This window comes from Theropithecus gelada, chromosome 20 (genome assembly GCF_003255815.1).
Source record: "Theropithecus gelada isolate Dixy chromosome 20, Tgel_1.0, whole genome shotgun sequence".
Classification (NCBI taxonomy): Eukaryota; Metazoa; Chordata; class Mammalia; order Primates; family Cercopithecidae; genus Theropithecus; species Theropithecus gelada.
In genome coordinates, this window is record NC_037688.1 from 54,035,169 (window position 1) to 54,059,603 (window position 24,435).

At 52.5% G+C, this 24,435-nt stretch overlaps 2 protein-coding genes across 2 annotated transcripts; one reads left to right on the forward strand and one right to left on the reverse strand.

The window, feature by feature from the left end:
• Positions 1–13,053: 13,053 nt before the first annotated feature.
• Positions 13,054–24,386, reverse strand: TRIM72 (tripartite motif containing 72). Its single transcript, XM_025371057.1, has 7 exons — positions 24,110–24,386; positions 23,292–23,688; positions 18,906–19,001; positions 18,576–18,806; positions 17,467–17,489; positions 15,287–15,405; positions 13,054–14,058 (listed from the first exon to the last, which is right to left on the reverse strand). The coding sequence occupies exons 2-7, from the start codon at positions 23,679–23,681 to the stop codon at positions 13,484–13,486; spliced, it is 1,434 nt and encodes a 477-aa protein (XP_025226842.1). The 5' UTR covers positions 23,682–23,688; positions 24,110–24,386; the 3' UTR covers positions 13,054–13,483.
• On the forward strand, positions 20,761–22,464 carry PYDC1 (pyrin domain containing 1). Its single transcript, XM_025371364.1, has 4 exons — positions 20,761–20,794; positions 21,106–21,165; positions 21,506–21,730; positions 22,272–22,464. Exons 1-3 carry the CDS (start codon positions 20,761–20,763, stop codon positions 21,724–21,726), a joined length of 315 nt encoding a protein of 104 aa, XP_025227149.1. The 3' UTR covers positions 21,727–21,730; positions 22,272–22,464.
• Positions 24,387–24,435: the final 49 nt, after the last annotated feature.

Genomic DNA, 24,435 nt, shown 5'->3' on the forward strand with positions numbered 1-24,435 from the left:
AAACAAACAATACAACAACAACAACAATTAAAAGAAGAAGAAGAAGCCCTTGTGGAGACTGGAGGCAGCTCTCCTGGGCTGCAGGAACTGGAAGGCTCAGATGAAGGCTGACAAGAGGTTCTTAGGAGAACCCAATGCAGGCCCCTGAGTGTGGCACCCACCAGTGCTGTCATCCAACCCAGAGGATTCCGGAAGAGGGAAGAGAAGGTCCAGAGCAGCCTGAAGGGGCCAGACAGGGAGAGAGAGGAGGGTATGTCCTTTTGGATAGGTGAGAAAAATGAGACCCCTAGGTCTAGTGAATGCCAACAAAATGAGCAGGCTCTGGTGTTGTGGCGGCCCCTGCCCTAAACACCTGCCTACCTTGGCAAAGGGATGGGCAGTGAGAGGCTGCCGAGAGTGGAACCCCCTGGGGCAGGGGTGGGGAGGAAGGACTGAGGGGTTTTCATAAGAGGCCAGTCAGAAAGCATCTGCCTACACCACCTCAGAAGAAGCCAGCACCTCCCAGGAAAGCACATGACAGGTGTCACAGATCGTAGACACACCAATCATGTATCACCCTTCTCCTCTGATTAACCTTGACCTTGAAGGAGCCAGCAGAGAGGAGTAGGGAGGGTTCCTTCACCACTTTAGGTCACTTTTTTTTTATTTACTTTTTTTTTTAATACTGGGTCTCCTTCTGTTGCCCAGGCTGGCGTGTAGTGGCACGATCATAGCTCACTGCAGCCTCCAACTACTGGACTCAAGCAATCCTCCTGCCTCAGCCTCCTGAGTAGCTGGGATCCCAGGCATGCACCACCACATCCAGCTATTTTTTTTTTCCTGGTGAGATGGGGGTCTTACTATGACTGGTCACAAACCCCTGGGCTCAAATGCTCCTCCCATCTCGGCCTCCCAAAGTGCTGGGATTGCAGGCGTGAGCCACCGTGCTCCACCAGGTCTCTTTAAATTGGATGTGATATTAACTTTGGAACCATGCTGGGCTTTTCTTCATATCTGAAAATGGGACTCTCAAAGTGCAAAGCTATCCTCCCACCTCAGCCTCCCAAGTAGCTGGGACTACAGGCATGAACCACCATGCCTGGCTAATTTTTTTTTGAGATGGAGTCTTGCTCTGTCACCCAGGCTGGAGTGCAGTGACACAATCTCTGCTCACTGCAGCTTCTGCCTCCTGGTTCAAGTGATTCTCCTGCCTCAGCCTCCTGAGGAGCTGGGATTACAGGTGCCCACCACCACGCCCAGGAAATTGTTGTACTTTTAGTAAAGATGGGGTTTCACCATGTTGACCAGGCTGGTCTTGACCTCCTGACCACGGGTGATCCGCCTGCCTCGGCCTCCCAAAGTGCTGAGATTACAGGCATGACTCATCATGCCTGGCCAAAAAAAATTTTTTAATTACATTTTAAAAATAAAAATAAAATAAGTTCATGTCCTTTACAGGGACATGGATGAAGCTGGAAACCATTATTCTCAGCAAACACAAGAACAGAAAACCAAACACTGCATGTTCTCACTTATAAGTGGGAGTTGAACAATGAGAACACAAGGACACAGGGAGGGGAACATCACACACCAGGGCCTGTTGTGGGGTGGGGGGCATAGGGGAGGGATAGCATTAGGAGAAATACCTAATGTAAATGACAAGTTGATGGGTGCAGCAAACTACCATGGCACATGTATACCTATATAACAAACCTGCACATTCTGCACATGTACCCCAACTTAAAGTATAATAAAAAAAAAAGAATTATATCTCAATAAAGCTGTTATTTTTAAAAAATAAAAATAAAAGGACAAGGTACACTCTGTGCAGGGCTCTCCTGACTGCACAGCTGAATGAAAAAGCATGTTGCAATCTGGGATAGCATGTGATACTTATGCAGAGTATGACATCATTTGTACAAAAAAAAAAAATTATATATTTTCTGTGGGATATATCTATATACAGGAAGCCTTGGAAAACTACTCACGGCAGGGTGTGGTGGCTCACACCTGTAATCCCAGCACTTTGGCAAGTCAAGGTGGGTGAATCACCTGAGGTCAGGAGTTCGAGACTAGTCTGGCCAACATGGCGAAATTCCGTCTATACTAAAAATACAAAAATGAGCCAAGTGTGGTGGCACGTGCCTATAATCCCAGCTACTCAGCAGGCTGAGGCAGGAGAATCACTTGAACCTGGGAGGCAGAGGTTGCAGTGAGCTGAGATTATACCACTGCACTCCAGCCTGGATGACAGAGCAAGACTGTCTCAAAAAAAAAAAAAAAAAAAAAAACCTACTCACTAAACTGACAATATTACTTCTGATGAGGAAGAAAAAGAAATAATCAGCATTGGGTGTGGGGTCAAAGGAAACCTTCCCCTTATCTGTAAGATATGATTAAGTACAGAGGTGCCTTGTTTTATTACAGTTCACTTTATTGCTTTTCAAAGATACTGCATTTTCTACAAATTGAAGGTCTGTGGCAACCCTCCGTCAAGCGAATCTATCGGTGCCATTTTTTCAACAGCACATGCTCACTGTACTTCTCTTTGTCAGATTTTGGTAATTCTCACGATATTTCAAGCTTTTCTTTTTTTTTTTTTTTTTTTTGAGACGGAGTCTCGCTCTGTCGCCCAGGCTGGAGTGCAGTGGCCAGATCTCAGCTCACTGCAAGCTCCGCCTCCCGGGTTCCCGCCATTCTCCTGCCTCAGCCTCCCGAGTAGCTGGGACTACAGGCGCCCACAACCGCGCCCGGCTAATTTTTTGTATTTTTAGTAGAGACGAGGTTTCACCGTGGTCTCGATCTCCTGACCTTGTGATCCGCCCGCCTCGGCCTCCCAAAGTGCTGGGATTACAGGCGTGAGCCACCGCGCCCGGCCCCAAGCTTTTCATCATTCTTCTATCTGTGATGGTGATCTGTGATTAGTGATCTTTGAAGTTACTATTTTAATTGTTTTGGGGTACTAAACCTCAACCATAAAAGATGGCGAACATAATGGATAAGTGTGTGTGTTCTGACTGCTCCACTAATCGGTGGTTCCTGTTCTCTCTCCCAATCCTTGTGCCTCTTTATTCTCTTAATATTGAAATTAGTACAATGTCCTCTAAGTGTTCAAGTGAAAGGAAGAGTCATGTTAAATCAAAGGCTACAAATTATTAAGCTTAGTGAGGAAAGTGTGTCAAAAGCTGAGATAGAGGCTGGGCGTGGTGGCTCACGCCTGTAATCCCAGCACCTTGGGAGGCCGAGTCGGGTGGATCACCTGAGGTCAGAAGTTTAAGACCATCCTGGCCAACATGGTGAAACCCTGTTCTTTACTAAAAATATATAAATTAGCAGGATGTGGTGGTGGGTGCCTGTAATCCCAGCTACTCAGGAGGCTGAGGCAGGAGTATCGCTTGAACCCAGGAAGCGGAGGTTGCAGTGAGCCAAGATCGTACCACTGCACTCCAGCCTGGGTGACAGAGCGAGACTCCGTCTCAAAAAAAAAAAAAAGGCTGACAGATAGACTGAAGGCTAAGCCTTTTGCACCAGTTAGCCAAATTGTGAATGCAAAGGAAAAGTTATTGAAGGAAGTTTAAAGTGCTACTCCAAGGCTTGGCTCAGCCAATAATTTCAGTACTTCGGGAGGCCAAGGTGGGAGTATCACTTGAGTCCAGGAGTTTGAGACCAGCCTACACAACATAGCGAGACCCTGTCTCTAAAAAATATATTAAAAATTTAAAAATTAGCTGGCATGGTGGTGCACACCTGCAGTCCAGTACTCAGGTGGCTGAGGTGGGAGGATCATTTGAGCCCAGGATGTCCAGGCTGCAATGAGCCATGATCGCACCACTACACTCCAGCCTGGACAACAGAATGAAATCTTGTCTCAAAAAAAAAAAGGTGTTACTCTAGTGAACATGAATAATAAGAAAGTGAAACAGCCTAACTGCTATTATGAAGGAAGTTTTGAGTGCTCTGGATAGATCAAACCAGCTACAACATTCCCTTAAGCCAAAGCCTAATCCAGAGCAAGGTCCGAATGCTCTTCGGTTCTATGAAGGCTGAGAGAGGTGAGGAAGCTACAGAAGAAAAGCTGGAAGTCAGCAGAGGTGGAAGTCAGCAGGATTCATGAGGTTTAAGGAAAGAAGCAATCTCCACCACATAAAAGTACAAAGTGAAGCAGCAAGTACAGATGGAGAAGGCGCAACAAGTTCTCCAGAAGATCTCTGATGAAGGTGGCTACACTCAACAACAGGTTTTCAACGTAGATGAGACGGCCTTCGATGGAAGAAGATGCCATCTAGAACTTTCAGAGAAGTCAATGCCTGGCTTCGAAGCTTCAAAGGACAGGCTGACTCTCTTGTTAGAGGCTAATGCCGCTGGTAGGACTTCAAGTTGTAGTCAGTGCTCATTTACCATCCAGAAAATCCCAGGGCCCTGAAGAATGATGCTAAATCCACCCTTCTGTGCTCTAGAAATGGAGCAAAGCTGGGGAGACAGCACGTCTGTTTACAGCATGGTTGACTAAGTGGTTTTTTTGTTTGTTTGTTTGTTTGTTTGTTTTTTTGAGACAGAGTCTCGCTCTGTCGCCCAGGCTGGAGTGCAGTGGCCGGATCTCAGCTCACTGCAAGCTCCGCCTCCCGGGTTCACGCCGCCATTCTCCTGCCTCAGCCTCCCGAGTAGCTGGGACTACAGGCGCCCGCCACCTCGCTCGGCTAGTTTTTTGTATTTTTTAGTAGAGACGGGGTTTCACCGTGTTAACCAGGATGGTCTCGAACTCCTGACCTCGTGATCCGCCCGTCTCGGCCTCCCAAAGTGCTGGGATTACAGGCTTGAGCCACCGCGCCCGGCCGTTTGTTTGTTTTTTGAGACGGAATCTCGCTCTGTTCCACGCTGGAGTACAGTGGCGCAATCTTGGTTCATTGCAAACTCTGCCTCCCATATACAAGTGATCCTCCTGCCTCAGCCTCCCAAGTAGCTGGAATTACAGGCGCCCACCACCACACTTGGCTAATTTTTTTTGTATCTTTAATAGAGATGGGGTTTCACCATGTTGGCCAAGTTGGTCTCGAACTCCTGACCTCAGGTGATCCACCCGCCTCGGCCTCCCAAAGTGCTGGGATTACAGGAGTGAGCCACCACGCCCGGCCAAAGACTGAGTGTTTTAAGCCCACTCTGGAGACCTACTGCTCAGAAAAATAGATTTATTTCCAAAGTTTGCTGCTCATTAACAATCCACCTGGTCACCCAAGAGCTCTGATGGGGATGTTCACGGAGATTAGTGTTGTTTCCACGCCTGCAAACACAACATCCATTCTGCAGTCCATGGACCAAGGAGTAATTTCGACTTTCAAGTCTTATTATTTCAGAAATACATTTCATGGCTGTGCCTAGCCTCCTTGTTGTCTTCTTTTAATAAATTCTTTTTTATTTATTTATTTATTTATTTATTTGAGATAGAGTCTCATTCTGTCACCCAGGCTGGAGTGCAATGGCATGATCTCAGCTCACTGCAACCTCCGCCTCCTGGTTTCAAGTGATTCTCCTGCCTCAGCCTGCCAAGTAGCTGGGATTAGAGATGCCCACCACCATGCCCAGTTAATTTTTGTACTTTTAGTAGACATGGAGTTTTGCCATGTTGGCCAGGTTTGTCTTGAACTCCTGACCTCAGGTGATCCACATACCTTGGCCTCCCAAAGTGCTGGGACTACAGACGTGAACCACAGTACCTGGCCTAAGAAATTCTTTTAAGAAATTGCCACTGCCACCCCGACCTTCAGCAGCCACCATCCTCATCAGTCAGTAGCCATCAACATTGAAGCAAGACCCTCCACCAGCAAAAATACTATGACTCATTGAAGGCTCAGATGATCCTTAGCATTTTTAGCAATAAAGTCTTTTTAGACTGGGCAGAGTGGCTCACACCTGTAATCTCAACACTTTGAGAGGCTGAGGCAGGTGAATCACTTTCACCCAGGCATTTGAGACCAGACTGGGCAACATGGTGAAATCCCATCTCTGCTAAACTTACAAAAAATTAGCCCAGCATGGTGGCGTGTGCCTGTAATTCCAGCTACTTGGGAGGCTGAGGTGGGAGGATCACCTGAAACTGGGAGGTCGAGGCTGCAGAAATCACACCACTGTACCTAGCCTGGGTGATGCAGTGAAACACTGTCTCAAAAATAAATAATAATAATTTGAAGAACTCACATTTTTGAGGGTCTGAAGGCCTATACAAATGGCCAGCACCAATGCAAAACTTTGTGGACATCTCTTATTTCAGCTTGAAAATTCATGCAGATTCTGTACTCTATGTTTGTTTTAACAGGAACATGACGTCTTGATTTTTTTTTTTTTTTTTTTTTCTTTTGAGATGGAGTCTCGCTCTGTCGCCCAGGCTGGAGTGCAGTGGCCGGATCTCGGCTCACTGCAAGCTCCGCCTCCCGGGTTTACGCCTTTCTCCTGCCTCAGCCTCCCGAGTAGCTGGGACTACAGGCGCCCGCCACCTTGCCCGGCTAGTTTTTTGCATTTTTTAGTAGAGACGGGGTTTCACTGTGTCAGCCAGGATGGTCTCGATCTCCTGACCTCGTGATCCGCCTGTCTCGGCCTCCCAAAGTGCTGGGATTACAGGCTTGAGCCACCGCGCCCGGCCGACATCTTGATTTTTACTTTTGGTTAAATTACACAACTTTCTCACCACCACCAGTATCAAGAAGAAGAATCTTGGCATGAAGTTGATACTCCAAGATGCATCATGCTCCTGTGGACCGGGGTCCTTTGTAGTCAGACTGTCATGCAGCCAGGGGATGCGTGAACCCAGTATAAGAGGCAACCTAGTGGGGCTCTCATTGTTGTGAGATCTAGGGTTGTGAAGATCAGTGAGATTCTGAATAGAGAGCTATTGATACATAATAAGGTCTCAATAAATTTTCTTTCTTTTTTTTCCTTTGAGACAGGGTCTTATTCTGCAGCAGGATAATTTAGGAATCAGAGAGACTGAGGGGTTGAAGAGGATACTTATGATTTATTACTTAGTGCACCGGCCCAGTCAGATTAACATCCAAAAAGACTGAGCCCTGAACAAAGAGTCCGATTACCTTTTAAGCATTTTGTGGGGCAGGGGGAGATCCGCGCAGGGGGAAGCATATTACAGAAGCAAGAAACAAAGACAGTTATTCAATTGAGACATGCATTACATCATTTCGTACTTTTCAAGGAAAAACATGTTTTATGACTTGAGTTTATCTGCGTAGTGACTTTGCAGCTGCACAGCTAGAGAAACAGGGTCTTCACAATGCTGGGGAAAGGGAGAGATAAGGCTCACCAGCCACAGAAAAACAGGCAGTTAATCTTTAAAGGACTCCAGCTCTTTCTCTTCCTCAGGGGGAATTGGGTTTTCTTACATACAACTGAGTTTTTGCTCACACATTCTTTAATTTCTTTTAATTCCTGTTACAACTCTGTCACTCAGACTGAAATGCAGTGACCCGATCTCAACTCATCACGACCTCCACCTCCCGGGTTCAAGTGATTCTCCTACCTCAGCCTCCTGAGTAACTGGGATTACAGGCATGTGCCACCACACCTGGCTAATTTTTGAATTTTCAGTAGAGACAGGGTTTCACCATGTTGGCCAGACTGGTCTCAAACTCCTGACCTCAGGTGATCCACCTGCCTCAACCTCTGGAAGTGCTGGGATTACAGGCATGAGCCACTGCGCCCAGCAACAATAAATGTTCTTGCTTGCAGTTTTATCATGGCCTTGGCAGGTTCAAGTTTGCTATTATGCTACCTAAAGATGTCAGGAAGCACAGGAAACGTCTTGGCAGTCAGTTACTGGGGGTTTCCAGCATTCCCGTGGAGAGGAGGGACTCGCAGACGGGATGCTGGTGCTTTAGAACACATGTGCTGCAGGAACTCCCTTCTCTGTTCACATTTCACCGTCCTGCATCCCCAGGGAGACCCTGCCTGGGTCAGGCAGCCCCACCTGACAAGGACCACCTGGATTAGGCAACGTTTCCCACAAAGCCCACCTCACACAGTCAGCCATGGGCCATTTCCTTCCATGCACGCAGCTCAAGCTGGGGCAACTATATGCAGAAACAACCTGTGGCAGCTTCGAAAGAAAGTCTCCTGATATAATTCCAACAAAAGGGAGCATACATTACTCAGCTCTGCAGGGGTCCCGGAAAGCACAGGAGTGTTTGGAATGGTGGCTTTGGCCGCAGGAGAAGCCACAACAGCCTTCCCTCCCTCCCTCCCACACACAACAGCAGCCTTGCAACACAGTCTGATGACCTTCCCCATCTTCCCTCACATGGGCATCTTCCCTCCTAAAATCTCTGCCCATTTAATCCTATCTTGGCATCTGCTTCTCAGAGTACCCATTTCCTCAGAAGGAGGCTTTGGGGTCTCAGATACCACCATACCTCCCCAGACACCCATGGCCTGTGTGTAGACGATTCAATGCCATGGGCCACACATGCTGGAGAAGCTGCTGGGAGATCCAGAGAAGAGAGTAACTGATTCTTCCTGGAAGCCTAGAAGGTCAAGAGAGGACAGGAAATGGCGGTGTTGCAGGAGAGCCATGAAGGATAAGTGGGATGGAACCAACATTCCTAAAAAAGAAGTGCAGGGGCCAGGCCCGGCAGCTCACGCCTGTAATCCCAGCACTTTGGGAGGCTGAGGCGGGCAGATCATTTGAGGTCAGGAGTTCGAGACCAGCCTGGCCAACATGGCAAAACCCTGCCTCTACTAAAAATGAAAATAAAAGTGAAAAAAGTAACCTGGCATGGTGCTGGGTGCCTGTAACCCTAGCTACTGGAGAGTCTGAGGCAGGGGAATCACTTGAACCTGGGAGGCAGAGGGTGCAGTGAGCTGAGATCGCGCCATTGCACTCCAGCCTGGGCAACAGAGCAAGACTCCATCTCAAAAAAAAAAAAAAAAAAAAAGGAGGTACAGAGACCCCAGCAGTTCAGCATGGCCAGAGTGTAGACATGCACGGGTGGTGGTCCAAGTTGAGGCTGGACACAGCCCACAGCCGTCCACAGTGTGAGGAGCAACATGGGAGACCACAGGTCCCTCCCTCACAGTCCTTAGCCTGGGCAGTGACATAGAGTTCAGTGACAGTCAATGGACAGCAGCCTTTCCCCAACACTAGGATCCCAAAGGGCTTTTGTTATGTGGGGTTTATCTTTCGATATTTGCCCTGTTAGATATTAAAACAGAGAGTTTTTCTTTTTAAGATGAAGCTGGGGCCAGGCGCGGCAGTTCACACCTGTAATCTTAGTACTTTGGGAGGCCAAGGCAGGCAGATCACCCGAGGTCAGGAGTTCGAAACCAGGCTGGCCAACCTAGTGAAACCCCCATCCCTACCAGAAATTCAAAAATCAGCCAGGCATAGTGGCACCCACCTATAGTCCCAGCTACTCGGGAGGCTGAGGCAGGAGAATCACTTGAATCTGGGAGGCAGAAGTTGCGGTGAGCCGAGATCACGCCACTGCACTCCAGCCTGGGTGACACAGCGAGACTCTGTCTCAAAAAATAATAATAAAATAAAAGATGAAGCTGGGCTGGGCTCACTGGCTCACACCTGTAATCCCAACACTTTGGGAAGCTGAGATGGGAGGATCGCTTGAGGCCAGGAGCTCGAGACCAGCATGGACAATACAGTGAGACCTCATCTCTACCAAAATACAAAAAATAAAAAATAGTCAGGCATGGTGGTGGGTGCCTGCCATCCTAGCTACTCAGGAGGCTGCAGTGGGAGGATCATGTGAGTCCAGGAGATCAAGGCTGCAGTGAGCCACGATCACACCATTGCACTCCAGCCTGTGTGACAGAGCAAGACCTTATCTCAAAAAAAAAAAAAAAAAAATTGTTTTTTAATTAAAAACAGATGAGGCTGGAAGGCCAGCCTGTAATCCTAGCACTTTGGGAGGCCAAGATGGGTGGATCACCTAAGGTCAAGAGTTCGAGACCAGCCTGGCCAACATGGTGGAACCCCCATCTCTACTAAAAATACAAAAATTAGCTGGGCATGGTGGCAGGTGCCTGTAATCCCAGCTACTCCGGAGGCTGAGGCAGGAGAATCCCTTGAACCTAGAAGACGGAGGTTGCAGTGATCACACCACTGTACTCCAGCCTGGGCAACAGAACAAGACTCTGTCTCAAACAAAACAAACAAACAAACAAACAAAAACATGGTGGCTGGGCACGGTGGTTCACGCCTGTAATCTCAGCACTTTGGGAGGCCGAGGCGGGCGGATCATGAGGTCAAGAGATTGAGACCATCCTGACCAACATGGTGAAACCCCGTCTCTATTAAAAATATAAAAATTAGCTGGGCATGGTGGCGGGCGCCTGTAGTCCCAGCTATTCGAGAGGCTGAGGCAGGAGAATCGCCTGAACCCAGGAGGCAGAGGTTGCAGTGAGCCGAGATCATGCCACTGCACTCCAGCCTGGGTGACACAGCGAGACTCCGTCTCAAAAAATAATAATAAAATAAAAGATGGGCCGGGCGCGGTGGCTCAAGCCTGTAATCCCAGCACTTTGGGAGGCCGAGACGGGCGGATCACGAGGTCAGGAGATCGAGACCATCCTGGTTAATACGGTGAAACCCCGTCTCTACTAAAAAGTACAAAAAACTAGCCGGGCGAGGTGGCGGGCGCCTGTAGTCCCAGCTACTTGGGAGGCTGAGGCAGGAGAATGGCGTGAACCCAGGAGGCGGAGCTTGCAGTGAGCTGAGATCCGGCCACTGCACTCCAGCCTGGGCGACAGAGCGAGACTCCGTCTCAAAAAATAAAAACAAAAAAACAAAAAAAATAAAAGATGAAGCTGGGCTGGGCTCAGAGCAAGACGCCGTCTCAAAAAACAAAACAAACAAACAAAAAAAACATGGCAGAACAGCTCAAATGCTAAGCCAAAGACTGGGGGCTTTATCCTACAGGCAAGAGGGAGTTGTTGAAAGTTTTGAGCAACTGAGTCTGTGACCACATTTGCATTTTTAGAAACATTACCAAGTCAAGATTGAAGGCTAGAGGGCAATTAGGAGGCCTTGCAGTAAGTCATTTGTCTTTTCACGCAGATTTAATGAGGAAGGAGTCAGAATATAATAGTTTTATTAATGGTATTGAATTTTACAACCAAATAATCCCTTTACTATATTGTTTTATTTTCTAACATAAAAGAGCTTCTACCATTAATCCTCTCTTCTGTCTCCTGAAGCCAGGGCTCCACAGGCCTTCCTCTGGGAGACACACCCAGGGGTGCCGCCTTCCCCTGCCAGATCCTCAGGCCTTTCTTACCCAACTCACAACCTCCCTTTCACCCTTAGTCCCATACCCACCGTCTCCTGAGAAAACCCCCGCAATGGGCTGCCCGGGCCCCAGGCCCTTCCACCCATCCCGCCAGCACACCCTCCCCGTGAGAATGAGTGACCCCAGGCCAGCATCTTCCCTCAGGAGAGAAGACTGTCTGGATCCCCAAAGGCCTCTCCCTCCAGGGAAGAGGGACTCTCACTCTGGCCTCAGTGGTTACTCCAGAGCCCAAGAAATGCCTGCGCGCTAAAACCAAAGAAGGTGTGAACCAGCAAGTAAGTGGGGAGTGGCCAGTTCTGGGACATCTAGTGGGGGCCCTTCTCTTCCCCACGAGCAGCAGGGACCAGTGTGACCTTGGCATCGGGCTCTTTCTCTTAACTGGCTTCCTCAACGTTCAAGACGCTCGATAAACATATCCCAGAGTCAAAGCAAGTTAAGTCGAAGGTTGTTTATTTGCCTAGAAACGGCTCTGGCAGTTTTCCAATGTCTTCTTTTTGTTGTTTTTCTGGTTTTTGTTGCGATAGGGTCTCGCTGTGTTGCCCAGGCTGGTCTCAAACTCCAGGCCTCAAATGATCCTCTTGCCTCAATCTCCCAAAGTGTTGGGATTACAGGCATGAGTGCCCAGCCCTTAAATGTCTCTGCGTTGGTTTATGTTTGTTTCCTTCCACTCCTGGTGCAAACCTTACATGTTTTTGACAGGGGAAACATATTTTTGGACCTATGCCTCTCCTCGATCTACACTGAGAGTGAAGAGCCCAGTGGGATGTGCACTAGGTCAGGGCTTCCCCCAGCGTCAGCCCCTGTGGCCAGCAGCGTCACCTGGGAACCTGCCAGAAATGCACATTTTTGGCAGGGCATGGTGGCTCACACCTGTAATCCCAGCACTTGGAAGGCCAAGGCAGGAGAATCACTTGAGGCCAAGAGTTCAAGATCAGCCTGGGCAACATAATGAGACACCATTTCTACAAAAACTAAATTAAAAAAAAAAAAATGAGCATTTTCGGCCAGGCGAAGTGGCTCATGCCTGTAATTCCAGCACTTTGGCAGGCCAAGGCGGGTGAATCCTTGAGGTCAGAAGTTCGAAATCAGCTTGGCCAACATGGTGAACCCCTACTAAAAATAAAAAATAAAAATAAATAGCCAGGTGTGGTGGCAGGCGTCTGCAGTCCCAGCTACTTGAGAGACTGAGGCATGAGAATTGCTTGAACCCTGGAGGCAGAGGTTACAGTGAGCCAAGATGGCACCACTGCACTCTAGCTTTGGGTGAAAGAGCAAGACCTGTCTCAAAAAAAAAAAAAAAAGAAGGAAAGAAAGAAAGAAAGGAGCATTTTTTTACCTGTCTGACCTACTAAATCAGAAACTTAGCACCCTATGCTTTAACAAGTCATGGTTAAGGGCTTTAAAAAGGTGATTTGAATGCATGCCTAAGGTGGAGAACTAAGGGGAAGGCCTTTGGGTAAGGTGAGTCTGGAGTGGGGTACCCAAGGCCTAAGGAGGAGGGGAGTGTGAGGCTGAAGGAGCCCCTTACTCTACAGGTTCTCAAGCTCCTCCTGTCAATCCCCCTACCTGGCCCTGGCCCTCCCTCGCTCAACCTTAGTTTCTTCCTGGAATTCTCAGGGCGCCTGGTTCCCAAATTCTGATTTCCCCACTGACCTGACTCCAGATCTCCCTACCCCACTGGGTCTTGTCCCCAGCATCACCCCAACCCCTCACCAGCAGTCCCGAGGCCATGCCAACCCCCATGCTTTTTTTTTTTTTTTTTTTTCCTTTTTTGAGACAAAGTCTCACTCTTGTCGCCCAGGCTAGAGTGCAGTAGCACAATGTCTGCTCACTGCAACCTCCACCTCCTGGGTTCAAGCAATTCTCTTGCCTCGGCCTCCCAAGTAGCTAGGATTACAGGCTACACTACCGCGCCCAGCTAATTTTTGTATTTTTAGTAGAGACGGGTTTCACCATGTTGCCCAGACTGGTCTTGAACTCCTTACCTCAGGTGATCCACCCGACTCCGTCTCCCAAAGTGCTGGGATTACAGGTATGAGCCACCAAGCCAGTCCTACCCCCACGTCAGTATTCTGGGAGACTCCCCAGTTCCCAGCCCCCTGGGCCCTGGCAACCCGCACCCCACCCTTCTCCCTTCAGACCCGACCAAGCAGACCTAAGCTCCAACCCAGGTCCCTGCGCCTCTCCCGGACCCGTCCGGCGGCTCAGGCTTCGGCGCCTTCGGACCCCACGAGCAGCAGCGGCTGGGAGTTCTTGCCCTTGTCGTGCCAGCACACGTCGAAGAAGGGGTACACGGGCCCAGGCAGGCGCTCATGGAAGGCAAAAAGCAGCACGAGCGCGTCGGCGTCGCTGGCATCGTAGAAGGAGAGGACGCCGTCGCCGAAGCTCAGGTAGAGGCCGATGCGCGTGGGCCGCCGCTCGGGGCTGCGCAGAGCGCGCGGCTCCTTGGCCTCCACGTGAGCCTCCAGGATCTTGCCCTCACGCAGCCCCAGCAGCCACAGGCCCTGCGAGGGCACCGCGTGCAGGCGCCCGCGGCGGGGCCCCTCGGCCGCGATCACGCCCAGCGCCCAGCGCGGCTTGTCGCCCACCTCCACCTCCCAGTAGTGTTCGCCCTCGGAGAGCTGCTGGTGCGCCACCACCGCCACCGCCTTGTCGAACTGGCGCGGGTCCTCCCCCGCCGGCGGCGCCTTCTGTTCCGAGCACTCCACGCGGCGGCCGGAGGAAGACACCACCAGGCTGGGGTGCGCAGAGCTCGGGTCAAAGGTCAGCTCCTCCAGCGCTGCCAGAGAGACCACGATCAGAAAACCCTAGGTTTCTGCCTCGCTGGGGCCTTCTCCCAACCAATTACAGGCCAGCTTTGTCTCCCCTAATCCTCTTGGCATCTGTGTTCACCGGCTTGGGCCACAAGACCACACCTGGCTCAACTTCAGTTTGCTCAGCTGTGAGATGAGGCCATGATTGCTTTTGCTTCCCTCTAGGGTGGCAGGCAGGCCTGCATTTTCTTTCTTTTTTTTTTTTTTTTTTTTTTTTTTTTTTTTTTTTTTTTTTTTTTTGAGGCAGGGTTTCACTCTGTGGCCCAGGCTGGAGTACAGTGGTGCAACCTTGGCTCACTGCAACCTCCAACTCCCAGGCTCAAGCAATCCTCCCATCTGCCAAGTAGCTGGTACTACAAGCATGTGCCACTACACCTGGCTAATTTTTTTAAGTTTTTGTAGAGACAAGGGGGTCTCACTATGTTGCCCAGGCTGGTCTCGAACTCCTGGGCTCAAGTGATCCTCCCACCTCGGCCTCCCAAAGTTTTGGGATTACAAGCGTAAGCCACCGAACCCAGCCAACAGTACTAAATTGGTACAAGGCATCACCATCTGAGGCCCAGAACAAGGCCCAAGGCCCAAGGTCAAGGAGCCCGATCTTTACATCAGCCTAGACCCAGTCTCTGAGCCTTAGTTTTCTCTTGAATAAAATGAGGTTGTCTGCATTCCCACCTCCACTGAGGCAAGGAAGGGCTGCCCCAGCAATGTGTATGCCCCAGAGCTCTGTAACCTGCATCATCCAGCTCTTGCAGGGAGGAACTGAGCCCTTGGGCCTCCCCAGCCACAGGACACCAGAGTCACTCTCTAACCCAGGCCAGTCCCCAGGGTTCCAGGAGCTCTGCAGAGCCTCAGTCCCCAATTGGCAGGATTTATCATCTCCACTGTCCAGAGAGCGGCAGAGACTGACCAAGGATCACACAACAAGTCAGTGGCTCAGACCTAGTCCCCAGCGTTCCGTGCCGCCAACAGCAGCAGCATCTTCGTGTCAGTCACCCACTGCAAACCCCATGCTCTCAAAGGCCCTCCTCCCAACACAGGTTAGAGGACTGCAGGGGGGAACCCCAGAGGCAAAGGGGCATTGGGTACTTCCTTCAGTGGCCTCCCCAGTTGGGACTGGGAGGCCTCTCCAGGGTGGGTAGGGCCTCCCATCAACTGCCCAGTCACACACAAACCTGAGCCAGTCCCTCCCGGTACCTGGCATCAGAGCCCGGAACATCTTCCTCCACACCTGGAATTTGAAGTCATCTGAGATGATTGGCAGCTGGATGTCCAGACGGGCGGGTGGGGGAGACTCTGCCAGGATCTTCTGCAGCCTGGGGGTGGGGAGGGTAAGGGGAGGCATCTGTGAGCGGGGAGGACAAGGGCTGGGGGGATTCCAGGATCTCTCCACATTGCACCCCTGCTTAAAACTCTTCCTTTGGAGTTTTGATTTGGGAAGATGAGAAAATTCTGGAGGTAAGCACTGGTGATGGTTGTACAATGTAAATGTACTTAGCACCACTGAATTTTAAATGCACACTTAAAAATGCTTAAAATGAGCCAGGTAGAGTGTAGTCCCAGCTGCCCAGGGAGGCTGACTCAGGAGGCTCACTGGAGCTCAGAAATTTGAGTCCAGTCTGGGCAACATAGCAAGATCCTGTCTTTAAAAAAAAAAAAAAAGAAGCTTAAAATTGTCAATTTTATGTTACATATATTTTACCACTGTTTATTGGTCTTTTTTTTGTTTTGTTTTGTTTTTTTGAGATTGAGTCTGACTCTATCACCCAGGCTGGGGTGTAGTGGCATGATCTTGGCTCACTGCAGCCTCTGCCTCCCGAGTTCAAGCAATTCTCCTGCCTCAGCCACCCAAGTAGCTGGGATTATAGGTGTCTGCCACCATGTCTGGCTAATTTTTGTGTTTTTAGTAGAGAGGAGGTTTTGCCACGTTGGCCAGGCTGGTCTCGAACTCCTGACCTCAGATGATCCACCCGCCTCAGCCTCCCAAAGTGCTTGGATGACAGGCGTGAGCCACCATACCCAGCCCAACTACGTTTTTTTTCATCCTTCTTTTGGGATAAGGTCCAAGCTTCTCAGCTTTGCCAGTATACACACACCTACTACCCCAGTTCCTCTTCCCTCCCACTCGCCAGCCCTCTAGCTGGCTGTCCCCTCTCCCAGCAATGCCCTTCTCCCAGAAACACCCTTCTCCCAACAATGCCCTTCTCCCACACCTTTCTTCCAGCAACGCCCTTCTCCCCGCAATGCCCTTCTCCCAGCAACGCCCTTCTCCCCACAATGCCCTTCTCCCTGCAATGCCCTTCTTCTTCCAGCAATACCATTCTCCCCACAATGTCCTTCTCCCAGCAATGCCCTTCTCCCAGCAATGCCCTTCTCCCCACAATGCCCTTCTCCCAGCAATGCTCTTCTCCTCACAATGCCCCTCTTCTCCCAGCAGTGTTCTTCTTCCAGCAATACCCTTCTCCCCACGATGCCCTTCTCCCAGCAATGCCCTTCTCCCAGCAATACCCTTCTCCCCGCAATGCCCTTCTCCCCATAATGCCCTTCTCCCAGCAATGCCCTTCTCCTCACAATGCCCTTCTTCTTCCAGTAATGTTCTTCTTCCAGCAATACCCTTCTCCCTGCAATGCCCTTCTCCCAGCAATGCCCTTCTCCCAGCAACGCCCTTCTCCCAGCAACGCCCTTCCCCCTGCAATGCCCTTCTTCTTCCAACGCCCTTCTCCCCGCAATGCCCTTCTCCCCGCAATGCCCTTCTCCCCACATTGCCCTTCTCCCCACAATGTCCTTCTCCCAGCAATGCCCTTCTTCTCCCAGTAATGCCCTTCTCCCAGCAAAGCCCTTCTCCCAGCAATGCCCTTCTCCTCGCAATGCCCTTCTCCCCATAATGCCCTCCTCCCAGCAATGCCCTTCTCCCAGCAATGCCCTTCTCCTCACAATGCCCTTCTTCTTCCAGCAATGTCCTTCTCCCAGCAATGCCCTTCTTCTCCCAGCAATGCCCTTCTCCCCGCAATGCCCTTCTCCTCGCAATGCCCTTCTTCTCCCAGCACTTTGCCTAGCCAACTCCTGTTCATCCCTCCAGGGCCCATCTCAAACATTCACTCCATGCCTGGCCACCCCTTTCCCTCCACAGCCCCACTGAGCACACAGTGATGCCTTTGTCCCCACCCACATGTGTCTCATGGCACCAGTCTAGGAGGTCCCTGAGCAAAAGGATCCGTCCAGATCATTTCTGTCTATAACCATGTGTTCAGGCAGGGGTGGGGCAGCAGACTGAATTGCAGGTGTGCAGGCACAGTAGTGAGTGGAGAGTGAGCCGGCTGGTGTCCCTAGAAGACTGGGACAAGTCGGGCAAAGGGGCAGGGCCAGGTTGCTCTCACCTGCTGGTCACCAGGCAGTATTTCTGGAGAGAGAGAAAAAGAGAATGGTGGTGAAGCCAATGTTGGGGACACTGGAGACTTTTGAGGATGGGGTAGACAACTAGGAATGCTAAGTGCAAGGTCAGGAAGAATCAGAAAAGCTCAAAGAGGCCAGATGAGGTGGCTCATGCCTGCAATCTCAACATTTTGGGAGGCCAAGGCAGATGGATTGCTTGAGGCCAGGAGTTCGAGACCAGCCTGGCCAACATGGTGAAACTCATCTCTACCAAAATTACAAAAAAATTAAATGGGCGTGGTGGCAGGCACCTGTAATCCCAGCTACTTGGGAGGCTGAACCAGGAAAATCACTTGAACCTGGGAAAAGGAGGTTGCAGTGAGCTGAGATCACACCACTGCACTCCAGCCTGGGCAACAGAGCAAAGTCCTGTCTCAAAAAAAAAAAACAAAAAAGCCAAAAGAGACCTAGAACTCAAGGCCACCCCTAACCCTTCACTTTTATGTGGATTACAAAAAGGTATCTTCGCCTCCAAGCAACTCTGATTCCACCTGATAGAAAACTGTCCTAATAGGCCGGGTGCAGTGGCTCACACCTGTAATCCCAGCACTTTTGGAGGCCAAGGCAGGCAGATTGCTTGAGTCCAGGCATTTGAGACTAGTCTGGGCAACATAGTGAGACCCTATCTCTACTAAAAATACAAAAATTAGCCAGGCATGGTGGTAAGTGCCTATAGTCCCAGCTATGGGAGGCTGAGATTGGAGGACTGCCTGAGCCTACAAAGTCAAGGCTTCAGTGAGCTATGGTCATGCCACTGCCCTCCAGTCTGGATGACAGAGTGAGACCCTGCCTTAAAAAAAAAAAAAAGTGTCCTAATAAATATATAAACCGACAAGGTCTGTGATATGAATAGTGCTCACTTAATACAATGTCCTTATGCAGTGCTCAGCCTAAACAACCATACAGCAGCCCTGAGGCCTGCCCCTCCCGGACATGTGACGCTGGTTCATCCCTGCCCCTCTCTGGGCCTATCTGACAATGGGATGAGGTCTCTGGGGCCTGAGCAGTGAGGGGGCTGAGGCAGGGAGGGGACGGGGGGTCACCCAGTGCTCACCATTAGGAACTCAGTCTGCGGCTTGTCGGCCACCTCCTCCAGCACCTTCTCCATCTGCCGCAGCTGCTCCAGGTAAGAGTTCAGGCTCCCCAGCTCCCGGCGCAAGGCGACCCCTGCCTCACCCCGCACACGCTCTGCCTCACGGTCCAAGGAGCCCTCCAGTGCAGCCAGGAACACCCGCATCTTGCCCAGCTGCTCCCCCACGGCCCCCCGGAACTGACGCACTGTCTCCTGCGGGAATGGGGCAGTGATTGACGGAATAAAGGCTCTTGGCTGGAGACCCCTAGCCTGGCCCCCAGCCCCCGAGACATGGCCCTATGAAGTCCTCACCTCCACCTCCACCAGCTGATGCTCCAGCACAGCTACACTCTTCTCCTTGCGCATGCATGCCTCCTGCAGCTGCAGTTTCTGCTGTGGCAGCTGTGTCTGGGGGGCGAGGCATGGAGAAGTGATGGGGATGCCACTCACCCCAAACCCACACCTCCCAACCTAAACCTGCCCTCTGTGGCTCAACCTCAATGCCACTTCCTCCTCCAGCCATCTTCCCATCCCCAAACCCACTTACATGCCTACCAGCCCCAGCCGTTGCTACTCCTGAAGTCCGAATGCTTCCCCTGCCCCTTGCCTATTTTGGTGCGGTTTTTTTATTTATTTATTTTGATGTTTTGTTTTGAGACAGGGTCTCGCTCTGGAGTGACCCTGGAGTGCAGTGTCATGATCACAGCTAACTACAGCCCCAACCTCCAAGGCTTAATTGACCCTCTCACGTCAGTCTCCCAAGTCCCAAGTAGCTGGAACTATAGGCACACACCACCATGCCCAGCAAATTTTTTGATTTTTTTTTTTTTTTCGAGATGGGGTCTCACTCTGTCGCCCAGGCTGCAATGCAGTGGCACAATCTCGGCTCACTGCAACCTCCGCCTCCTGGGTTCAAGTGATTCTGCTGCCTCAGCCTCCCAAGTAGCTGGGACTAATTTTGGTGCACCACCAGGCCTGGCTTAATTGTGATATTTTTAGTAGAGTCAGGGTTTCCCCATGTTGGCCAGGCTGCTCTCAAACTTCTGACCTCAGGTGATCCACCCACCTCAGCCTCCCAAAGTGCTGGAATTATAGACATGAGCCACCACGCCTGGCCATGATTTTTTAAAATGTTTTTGTAGAGACAATCTCACTATATTGCCCAGGCTAGTCTCCAACTCCTGGCCTCAAGCAATCCTTCCACCTCAGCCTCCCAGCATGCTGGGATTACAGGTGTGAACCACCACACCCCCAGCCCCTTGTCTGTTTTGTTGACCCCTCCCTGGCCTTGCCTTCCCTGATCCCCTCTGCTCAGCAGTCAGCCCCATAGCACAGGTCTCTGTGAGGATGGCAAATGCCAAACTGGTTTGGTCTCTCCCACCAGACAGGCAGGCACAGAGCTTGGCACACAACAGACCTCAGGGGGTACGTGAAGGTTATATGAAAGAAGAAAAGCAAACTCCCCCTACACCTGGGCTTCCTCTCTTACCTAAAAGCAGAACATCAGCCTCAGTCAGACTGTCAGCCTAACCCCCACGTCAGCCAGTCTGTACATGCATGGGCTTGGAGTGGGGGGCACGGAATTTAATTAAAATGTCCCCTGCTGGCCGGGTGTGGTGGCTCACGCCTGTAATCCCGGCACTTTGGGAGGCCGAGGTGGGTGGATCACAAGGTCATGAGTTCGAGGTCAGCCAGGCCAAGATGGTGAAACCCCATCTCTACTAAAAATACAAAAATTAGCCGGGCGCAGTGGCAGGTGCCTGTAATCCCAGCTACTCGGAAGGCTGAGGCAGGAGAATGGTTTGAACTAGGGAGGCAGAGGTTGCAGTGAGCCAAGAATGTGCCACTGCACTCCAGCCTGGGAGACAGAGCAAGACTCCGTTTAAAAAAAAAAAAAAAAAAAAAAAAAAAAGAATCCCCTGCATAGACGAACCAAACACTCCGTGGTCTAGATCTCACCCAAGACCTCAAATGCAAATATGCAAATATAGGAGAGCTCCCAATACTCCTGCCAAAGAAAAATTTTTTTTTTTTTTTTTTTTGAGACAGGATTGCCTAGGCTGGAGTGCAGTGGCACAATCACAGCTCTGCATCCTCGAACTCCTAGGCTCAAGCAATCCTTTTGCTTCAGCCTCCTGAATAGTTGGCACTACAAGCATGAGCAACCATGCCAGGCTACAAAGCCACTTCTTTGCTGGAAGGTGCCTGGCCATGGAATGAGTTCCACTCCTGCCTCCATGACTTCCAACCTGTTTCCTCCTCTGCAGATTGGGAACAGCAATCCCCACCTCAACAATTTGGTGCCCCCACTTTCCCAGGGGAAACTAGGGGACCCTCCAGGTGGTGTTTGCAGAGTCCCCTCCCAGCAGGAGCCACAGGGTTGAATATGAGCTGCCAGATCAGTCTCCTCCCCGGTTCATCCCCGGGGGCGGCGGCTCCACCTGCTGCAGGAAAGGTAGGACCTGATGGCTCCAGGCCCTCCCAGGCTCAGAGGCTCAGGGCTGAGCCATAGGAAGGAAGCGCGAGGCCATCCTGAAGGTGCTGGAGAACCTGACCCCGAGGAGCTCAAGAAGTTCAAGATGGGCCGGGCGGGGTGGCTCATGCCTGTAATTCCAGCACTTTGGGAGGCGAGGCAGAAGCGGGCGGATCACGAGGTCAGGAGATCGAGACCATCCTAGCTAACACGGTGAAACCCCCTCTCTACTAAAAATACAAAAAAATTAGCCGGGCGTGGTGGCGGGCGCCTGTAGTCCCAGCTACTCGGGAGGATGAGGCAGGAGAATGGCGTGAACACCGGAGGCGGCGGAGCTTGCAGTGAGCGGAGATCGCGCCACTGCACTCCAGCCTGGGCTACAGAGCAAGAGTCAGTCTCAAAAAAGAAAAAAAGAAAAAAGAAAGAAAATAAAAGAAAGAAAAATTCAAGATGAAACTGGGGACTGTGCCACTGCGCGAGGGCTTTGAGCGTATCCCGCGGGGCGCACTCGGGCAGATAGACATCGTGGACCTCACCGACCAGCTGGTCGCCTCCTACTACGAGGACTACGCAGTCGAGTTCGTTGTGGCCGTGCTGCTCGACATGGGCATGCTGTTGGAGGCGGCACAGCTGCCGCGGGCCGCGCGAGGGCCACTCTGAGCTGGTACGTGATCTAGGGACCCAACCCCGCTTCCTCGCCAAGGACCCAGGCGTCGGGTCCCGCCCAGAGCCTTCCTGTTCCCCTCCTCCTTCAGGGTCCCTCCTGGGGTCTTCCCTCAGACCTCCGGCCAGCCCCTCCCGGCGGCGAAGGGCTGGGCTGCCGCGAACCCCGGTGGGCTGCATCTCGCCCCACTGCCCCCTTCCAGGCTCCTGGGCTGCCTGGGCCCTGTTCCGTTTCATGGGTTCCGTGCTCTCTTCGCAGATAAAGACGGGCAAGGTTGGGCGAGGTTGGAATGCGCTCAAAGCCCTAGCGCAGTGGCACAGTCCCCAGCTTCATCTTGAATTTCTTTCTTTTCTTTCTTAAGCACAGGTGTGCTGGGATGGGAGGGCTCCCGGGAGGAGGCTCCTGCCCTGAGCTAGGAGACCACCAGCTAGGCCTGGGCTGAACTGGGCCAGGCAGGAGCTGGCGGGACTGAGAGGCTGGGTCCTTGGGAAGCCCGGGGGCCTCGAATACCAACGAAAGGACGGTAGTCTACCCCCTCTAGGAGGCAGGCCAAGGGAAGGAGTAGTGCAACGCCTGTGAAGCCAGCCCCGCGCGCGCACCAGTAGCGTAAGACGACGGCAGTGTCTCCACCTCGGGGACCAAGGACGCCTCCGTGCCTCCAGACCCCGCCTCCTCCGGCCCCTGCACCTGTCATTTCTTCTTCCACTGCCCAATAAATATTCATGACAGACTTTCCTGGGGCTGCGCGCACACGTGCCCGCCGGTAGCTACACGCGTGTGCTTTTGCCACACGTATAGCACGCACTAGCCAGTGTGCGTGGGTCTCTATTTGCCTCTGTCTGGGTGTCTGCTGAGTACCTCGGGACGCACACAACCACGTGTGGGCTCCCAAGGCGTTCGGGACTTCCAGCTCCACCCAGAAAAACATCCTGGACGGGGCTCTCGGTGCCACCCTGGGTCCGCGCACGCAAGTGCAGATCCCGGTTGCCTGGCCCTTCCAGTCTCCCTTTTGGTGAGGCCCCGCCTGGGGACCGTGAGGCCAGCCAAAGTTCCGAAGTTTCAGGGGTGCGTGGGCCTCCGCTGAGCACCACAGGACAGCCCTGGCCCGGCCGCCTGGCTCGGCCCGGAACGCCGCGCCTCCATTCCAAAATGGGCCAGCGCCGCGCAGAGAGCCTGCCCGACCGGCCCACCTGGTGAAGGAATGAGCGCGTGGGCCGTAGGGGCTGTTCAGTCGCTGCTCCGCCTGGTTCCGCCCCGCCCATGAGACCAGCCCTGGGGCTCCGCCCGCCCATCTCCAGGTCCCTCTAGAGGCTAAGGCCGGGAACCTAGGTTTGCTCAGCCCCCTTCTCGCCAGTCTCCGTCCCTGCGCGGCTTTCCTCTGTCAGCCCCGCCTTCAGCTCCTCAGACACTCTTTCCTGGCTGCTTCGCCCCGCCCCCGACCCCGGGAACTCCAGGCCCTCTTTAGAGACTCAGAATCCAAATCAGTACAGCGACCTCCCCAGCGGCCAGGCCCCGCGCCGCCGAACAACCCCTCCGACCCCGATGCGCTCGGATCCCGCACCTTGAGGCGTGCGTGGGCCTCGGCGGCGGGCAGCAGGCGATGACCGCGGTGCGAGCCGAGTGAGGCGCACACTCCGCACACCAGCGCGCGGTCCTGCTCACAGTAGATGCTCAGCGGGTCTAGGTGCTCCTCGCAGTGGCCCTGCGGCACCTGGGCCAGCCCCTCCACCAGGCGCGCCAGCTGCAGGTTGGTGCTGAGTGCCTGCGGCCGCGTGGGGGCCTGACAGCAGGGGCAGAGAACGGTGCCATCCGCCGCCGGTTCCCCGGCCACGCGGCCCAGGCAGGCGCGACAGAAACTGTGGCCGCACTCGGCTGTCACGGGCGCGTCGAACAGCTGCAGACACAGCGGGCAGGACAGCTCCTGGTGCAGGAGGCCGGGCGCAGCCGACATGGCGGGCCTGGGTGGAGGAGGAGTCGGTTAGGGGGACCCACGGCGCCGCGCTCCCGGCCCAGCCCTAGCCCAGGCCGGGCCTGCCGCGCCGCAGGGAGACGCCGCAGCCTGTAAAGACCTCCCATCCTACACTGGATGGGGCTCTGACGGCCAAAGGGGAAGAGGAACTCGGTCTCAGGCCCAAAAGTAGCCTCCACTGCAATTCTCAGCTCCAGCTCCAAAAATATGCGCTATCGGTGAACCCCAGTTCCTGAACACAAGCCCAGGTCCTAGCCCACTGTCCTTGCCCTCACCTTAGCCCCAGGCTTCAGCCTCTGACCTCAGCCCTGGCCCCAAATTCTCCAGAGCCCCCACTTCGAGACTCCCCTCCCCCACTTTACCAAGATCTCCAGCCCTCCCCTCCCCCCCCTCCAGCCCACGGGACTCACAGGTCTGGTTGGAGATCTTAGGCTGAAAGACACTGGAAGGAGGACCGGTAAGGGTCGAGCCTAGCTGGACTGGGGTCAGGGCTGTGTCCAAAGATCTGAGACAAGGAGCAGGCTCCAAGCAAGGACAGGGACTCACAGGGGAAGCTGGCAGTGGACACCACGCGTGATGGGCACACAGTGCTCAGTGGAAGACCCTCCCAGACTGAGCCATGGCTCCAGGACTATATTTAGCTGCCCTGCCCAATCCCTCCCATCACTTCCGGAAACCGTTCTAAAAGTGAGAGCTGAGTAGTCCCCGTGCACGCATCACATGCCAGGGCCACCTG